This window comes from Protobothrops mucrosquamatus, unplaced genomic scaffold, assembly GCF_001527695.2.
Source record: "Protobothrops mucrosquamatus isolate PMUCROS unplaced genomic scaffold, P.Mucros_1.0 scaffold1157, whole genome shotgun sequence".
Taxonomy (NCBI): domain Eukaryota; kingdom Metazoa; phylum Chordata; class Lepidosauria; order Squamata; family Viperidae; genus Protobothrops; species Protobothrops mucrosquamatus.
In genome coordinates, this window is record NW_015387372.1 from 29,495 (window position 1) to 36,096 (window position 6,602).

The window sequence follows — 6,602 nt, forward strand, 5'->3', positions numbered from 1 at the left end:
GGCTGCGCCTGGCTGCTCCAGAGCGCCTCCCCCCCCGCTGGCCTTCCCCCATTCCAGAGGCGCAAAAGGTGATTTCCAGGGCTCTCTTCCTTCTGCTGCAGGTGGGAGCCAGGCCCGAGGTGCCCCCTGCCCACCTGGGGCTCTAAGCAAGGCCGCCTAAGAGCCGGGCCAGCCCAGGGCCCGCCTGTGAGCGCCCCAAAGCCCCTCGCGCAGGTGGAGGCAGAGCGGCAGGCCAGCTCCTGCATGGGAGCCCTGCAAAAGCCCAGCCTGCTCCCTGTCCTCACCCAGGCGGTCAGCTTGGGCCTCGGCTGCTCGGCCCTGGCTGCAAGGCACCCAGGCAAAGCAGCCGCCCGAGCCCCTGCCCCTAGGAACAGGCGAGGGAGGGGCAGAGCCCCGGAGGAGCCCTCCCCCCTTTCTCTGGGCAGCAGACTCTGGGGCAGTGTGTGGCCCCGGAGAGCCCCTCGTTGTAGTCCTGAATGGCAAGAGCCACTCCCAGGCTGCCCGTGTCCCCCTCGCCGCCTCCCAGGGGATCTGGACCTGGAGGCTGACGGTGGAGGGGGGGGCTTCCCCAGATGAAGCCTGGTGGTGCACCCTACCCACCTGAGGGAGGGGGGCAAAGCCCGTGGCCACTCCCCACATCCTCTTCATTGCTGCTCCTCTCTTTTGCCCCGCAGGGTCGCAGACGAACCTGAGAGAATCAGGGGACCTGCGCTCACAAGGTGAGTCCCGGCGGGGGGGGCGCCCCCTATCTGTGGGAAGGCTGGGTGGAAAGCTCGAAAGGCCAAAGGGGGGTGACGGAGAGCCGGGGGGGGCACTTCAGCTCCTTGGCTGCAGCAGGAAACCTTGGCAAGAGGAGCCAGCTGTATTGATTTTGTTCCCTCAGCTCAGTTGCAGAGTTCAGCTGGGGGGGGGGGCATGAGAGGAGGATTGTGCGGTGTAAGCGTGTGTGTCTGCAGCCCAGCTCAGTTTGGGGGGGGCGGAGGGGGCTGGCTTAACCTCTGCAAACTTGTCTGTGGTCTTCAGGGCTTCCTAACCTGTTATCTGGGTTCGTCCAATATCTACAGTCCGCTGAAGTTTATTTTTATTTATTTATATTGTGGCTTTATTATTTGTATGAGTAACTCAAGGCGGCAGACGTACCTAATCCTCTTTCGTCCTCCTCCTCCTCCGTTCCCCACAACAACAACAACCACCACCCCTGCCTGAAGCCGAGGTCAGAAACCCTGGCAAGGCTAAGCAGCCCCCCTTGGCATCTTGGCTGGGACGGGGTTATCGTGCAGGTGGCCGATCTCTGCCCACAGCCAGGCCGGGGTCCCCCTCCGCGGGCCTTTGCGGGCATCTGCCGCTTGTGCCCGCTTAGCAGGCTCCTGCTCCTCCTTCCCCCCGCAGTTGCAATTTACCTTGGCATCAAAAGGAAGCAGAACCCCGGCTGCTCCGATTTACCTGGAATGTGAAGCTGACCAGCACCCGCTCCGCCGAGGCCATCCTGGCCGCCCTCTGCCAGGCCACGGACTCTGCCAACTGCTGCCGCCGCCAGACGGAGCCCTTCGTCCTCTCCTGCACCCACGGGAAGAGCGCCAGCGAGCACTTCTGCTGCTTCGAGGTGGAGGTCTGCCGGCTGCAGCGGCTGGGGGGGCTGCACGGGGTGCTCTTCCGGCGCCAGGCCGGCACCTCCCTGGCCTTCCGCAGCCTGGTGGCCAAGATCACAGACCAGCTGCAACTCTAGGGCGGCCCGGCCTGCTCCGTGCATTGACTGAGCCCCAGGCTGGGGAGCCGTGCGGGGGAGGACGTGGCCCTGGGGCTCTCCCAGCTTTCCTCCAGGGCCCAGACGCTCCTCGGGCCAACCTCTGCTGCCAGGGGGACCCGCAGCTGCCGCCCTGGAAGGCACCTGCCAGCCTGTCAGTGGTGCTAGGAGGGGGACGGGGAGGGCAAGAGGGAGGGGAGAGAAAGGGGAGCTGGCAGGGAAGGGCGCCGGCCCCTCCTCCAGCCCCTAATTGGGTGGGGGAAAGGCTGGCCGGCCTTCCCTTTCCCGAGTCACATGGGGGAACTGCAGGCCAGACTCTGGTGTGCCCCGCTTCCTCCGTTGTACAAAGAGGACCCCTGCCCATCGTACTGTGCCCACCAGCCATGACCTTTTCACGCGCCACTTCATTGCCAACCAAACTCCAGGAGCCCAAACGCTTTCATTTCCCCAAATGGAGGGGGGGCGGTTTTGGGGTTGCCCATAGAGGGTCCTGCCTCCCTTTCCTGGGCACCCACAAAAGCTGGCCCCTGGCCCCAGCTCTACTCTGGCTGGAGAGCTGGCTCCCCCCCCAGGAATTCAAACCCCCCCAGGACAAAGGGGGCCAAATGTGATCAGCAGTGGGGGGAGGCAGCGAGAATAGAGCGCAGCTGAGCTGGGGTGGGTGCTGAACTGAGAGGGGCAAAGGCACTCTGGGTCTTTGCAGCGCCATGTCCAGCCTTGCCTTCTGTGGCAGCGACATTGGCACCCGACCGGGCGGGCAGCTGTGTGCTCAGGCAGTTTGGGCACCGGAGGCCCTCTTGCCCAAAGGCCTGCAGGCCAGAAGGCCCCGAGCAGCGGGCAGCCGGCGGGACCCTCACGTCTCCACGCAGACCTTGTGACTGGACTACGAACCAAATCTGAAGCTTGGAAGAAAATGGAGCTGGCGCCGAGACCCCACTCGGAGGGGGCTGGTCCTCCTGAGTGGGTTGAGGGGGCAGGATTCGGTCACCCCAACGGCTGCTGGCCATCTCGGGGGTGGGCACGAGTTGGCAATGCCGGCTGCCCAAGCAGCTCTGCTCGGGTGCAGCCGGAGGGCCGTGCTGGGTGGCGTGTTGGCACCTCTCCACCCTGAGCGTTTGGGCCCCAGCAGTGTGAAGGAGCTGCGGAGGGGGACTGGCACAGTGGGTGGCAGAGCTGCCAGGCCTGGGCTGGGGTGGAGCCGTTTGGCCAGGGGGAGATGGTGGGGCTTGGCGGACGGGCCTGGAGAGGGAGAGTTGGCCACTCCGGTGGGGAAAGCTGCAGTTCCCCCCTCCCCCCGTTTTCCCTCGTTTACTGGGTGCCCCTGCTGTGACTTCCCCCCTCCCCTCAAATCTGGCCTCTTGGGTGTCCCCCAATCTGTACAGACCCCTGTATATAATAGTCCCTTAGCCCCGTGTCACTGGGTAGAGATATTAAGTGCCACCTTTTCACCTCTGGACAATGTAAGTTATTCCGGCCCCCAATGACGGTCCATGCCCAACCCTCAATAAACGTAGAATCTCTCCTGGCTCCGTTTGGTCCCTGCGGAGCTGAGGGGGGGGGCTGGTTGCTGACAAGGTTCCAGGTGAGAGTCCTGCCAGGGACAGCCTTGGCGGCTGCTGAGTATGGGAGGCACGGCTGCCAAAGCCTCTCAGTGGGCATCGGGGACCCTTCCAAGGGCAGCCCTGCTCACTCGGTCAGAGCAGCCCCCTGCTCTTGGGAGACCCCCGAACTGCTCATAAAGGTAGACTGTTGCTGTGAGTGGATGCTCAATCATCCTGGCAGAGCTGCTCCAGGAGCGTGGGCTCCGGTCCCTCCTAAGAAAGGCCACTTCTCCACCTAGGAGCCAGCGTTCCCCTCTGCCCACCCAGAGGCTGTGCTGTGCCCGGCCTTGATTTGGAGGTGAGGAAGGGGGGACCTGAGTGGCGGGTGGAGAGTTCAAAGGGTGCCACTCCTGGGAAACGCAAGAGACTTGGGTGACCCTGGAATACCTCAACGGCTGCTTTCCCCTGGCCGGCCTCGGGTTCAAGGGCTGAAAGGCAAGAGGGGAGACCCCACTGCTCTGAACTGCCCCCTCCCTCGGCCATTTCACTCCCTCCCCGCCCCAACCATAGGAGAAGAAAGGCACAGGGGTCATCTTGGGGGGGAGACAAGGCTCTGGGGCCGATCTTTATTAACTCCATCCGCCATGGCTCTGATGAGAGCTTCCCAGCTGGCAAAGGGCAGCGGCCCCCCGGCCCCCCCTCGCAAGGGAGAACAGAGCGCCAGGAGCTGCCGCCACGAGTGGCAGGGTTGGGGTCACCACGGAGTCCAGGCCCCAGGCCGCCCGGGGTCAGCAGGAGGCCCCTCACTTCTGGGCAGGGATCATGTCGTCGATGGCCTGGCCTTTCTCCAGCTTCTTCTCCATCTCCACCATGAGCTTCACGCCATCCACCACCAGTTGCACCTGCTCCACCTCGGAGGAGCCCAGCCGGTCCGCGTTGGAGATGTCAAACACGGCGCCCACGGCCTCCGTGTCCACGCCACCTGGGGGGGGAGGAGCACAGCGGCCACTCAGTAGGCTGACCCCCAGCAGAGGGCACACCCTCCGGCTCCCCCAAGCATGCCGCCAGACGGACCCAGTGGCTGGACACGGAGTGGATCCGCCCGGCCAGGGACCTGCCCAGGGACAGGATTCACACCAGCTGCCCAGCACGGGGGGGGGGGGCAAAGGCCAGCGGTTTTTATCCTTGGGGGGGGAATGCCGCCGAGAAGCTGCCTTTGGAGCTGACCTGACGACCGAAACAAAAACGCTAGAAGGAAGGGGGGCTGCAGGAGCTCTTGGGAAGAAGCAAATTCACCCCAGGGTGAAATGGGGAGGGGGGTTTCAATGTGCTGCAGAGCACCCGTCCCCTTTGGTGGCATCTTTCTTGCTTATTTGAAGCTCCGGATGGTGAGGGGGAGGAGTGGTGAGCCGCACCTTTGCCCAATTCAAGCTGGCATCCCTGCTCTGGGCCCCCTCCCCCACCTCTGTCCCCCCCCCTGACCTGTGCCACGTTTCTGCAGACGGAGGCGCTTCAGGATCTCCTCAAACTTGGGGTGCTTGCTGAGATGGGCCAGCTTGACGTGGACACCGCCACGCAGGCCGGTGCCCAGGTTGGAGGGGCAGGTCAGGATGTAGCCCAGGTGCTCGTTCCAGCTGAAGGGGTGGCCGGCCTGCTTGAAGATCTCCTCAATCTTACCGGGGGGGGGGACCAGAGATTGGCAGAGGTTAGTGGCAAAGCAAGCGATGCCCACGTTGCTTTTTGTGCCTCACCCTCCTCCAAAAGGCCGTTCCTCCCTCTGAGGGTCTTTATGCCATTGGCATGGTAGAGAAGCCCAGTCATAGCACCTCCATCCCCACCACTTTGGGGTCACCACAGAGCCACCAGGACGCTGCTCAGCTGCCCAGCCATCGTGGCCTGTCCAGGATCCCGGGGTGCCCTCTCCTGCCCTACTCCCACCCCTTGGAGCAAGCCAGGAGCCCCCACCCCCCCATCCCAGCTGACCAGCCTCACCTTCTGCAGCCCCACGCAGAAGCGACGGAAGACTTCCTTCATGTTGCCCCCCTTCTGCATGGAGATGACTCGGAGGTGGTCCTCCTCGTTCACCCACACCAGGAAGGTCTTGTTGTCATTGTGCCTGGGGGGGGGAGAGCAGGGACCTCAGCACCCCCCACCTGCTGGCCTTCAGGCTCAATCACCATGGGGGGGGCACAAAGGGGCATCGAGGCAGCCTCCCTGCCTCCTCGGCTACCCAACTTGCCAAGGCAGCCTTGCACAGCTCTTGTTTGGGGCAGGGGCAGATTGGGGGGGGGCAAATTCAGGAACTGGGTGTGCAAAGTGGGGGCAGCCGGAGCATCTTTGGGCCACGGGAGGGAGGGGGCTGCCCCTCCCAAGATTTGGAGTGCCCTTCCCACGTGGGGAGGGTGCCAAGTGGGCAGCCCGGGGCTCGCCAGGCCTGCTCACCAGATGCCTCGGGCGTCGGGCCAGTCGCGGGCCATGCCGGAAGCCAGCAGCAGGGGGGAGATGGGCTTGTCGAAGAGGAAGTGGTCATCAATCAGCTGCTGCTGTTCTGCGTCGGTCATGTTCTTGAGGGGGTAGTACTTGCCCTTGAACTCTCCGCTCAAGCTGTTCAGGGCTGGGGAGGGGGACACAGCAGGACCACCCTTAGCAAAGGCCGCTGCGTCCTTCCCCTCCCTCTTTATCCTCCCAACAAGGCTGGGGGGGGGCTTCTCAAGAGCCCCACATCTAAGGATGCTGAAATCCATATTTCCCTCCATCCTCAAACCGGATGATCAGGGTTATCCTTGGCACCTCCTCAGTTTCCACCCCAAACCTTGGGACCTTCTGGCCCCTGACCGAGACCTCTGTTACTGGGACATGTTCCTGATGGGGACCCGAAAGGGGTACCCCAAACCTGCCCCTAAAGGAGCAGTGGGGCTGGGCAAGCCCTGGGTAGGGCTAGTGCCACCTGGTGGACCAGTGGGGGGCCCTCCTGGCCGCTGCATTCAGCCAGCCAAGGGGGGCTGGTCGGGGTTCACTTGGTCTGGCGGGGTGCAGTTGTGTGAACCCAGCCAAAGAGGGCAACTCCGCTCCTCCAAAGTTTGTGAAGAGACCCCCAATTTTGGACAAGCGGCTCCCCCACCATTCTTCCCCTCTTACCTTTGATGGACAGATTCTCCACGGCCCGGCGCTCAGCCCGGCTGCAGTGGGGAGGCAGGGTGTAGCCCTTGATGCTACGGCCGGTCCGCACGCGGCTGCTGAGCACGTAGTTGGGGTCCAGATCATCACCGCCCTGCAGGGAAGGAGAGCCGTGGGTCCTCTCTCTGCCCAGGCTGACC

At 63.8% G+C, this 6,602-nt stretch overlaps 2 protein-coding genes across 2 annotated transcripts in view; one reads left to right on the plus strand and one right to left on the minus strand.

Moving 5' to 3' along the window:
• MARK4 (microtubule affinity regulating kinase 4) overlaps positions 1-1,726 on the plus strand; it is a 20,893-nt gene extending 19,167 nt beyond the window's left edge. The window contains exons 16-17 of the mRNA XM_015820652.1: positions 579-719; positions 1,390-1,726. Of these exons, the coding sequence (XP_015676138.1) occupies positions 579-719; positions 1,390-1,726 (478 nt within the window). The remainder of the gene's footprint in view (positions 1-578; positions 720-1,389) is intronic.
• A 2,153-nt stretch (positions 1,727-3,879) lies between these two features.
• CKM (creatine kinase, M-type) overlaps positions 3,880-6,602 on the minus strand; it is a gene marked incomplete in the record, with an annotated part of 8,936 nt that continues 6,213 nt past the window's right edge. The window contains 5 exon segments of the mRNA XM_015820653.1: positions 3,880-4,267; positions 4,768-4,957; positions 5,278-5,401; positions 5,728-5,899; positions 6,424-6,556. Of these exon segments, the coding sequence (XP_015676139.1) occupies positions 4,089-4,267; positions 4,768-4,957; positions 5,278-5,401; positions 5,728-5,899; positions 6,424-6,556 (798 nt within the window).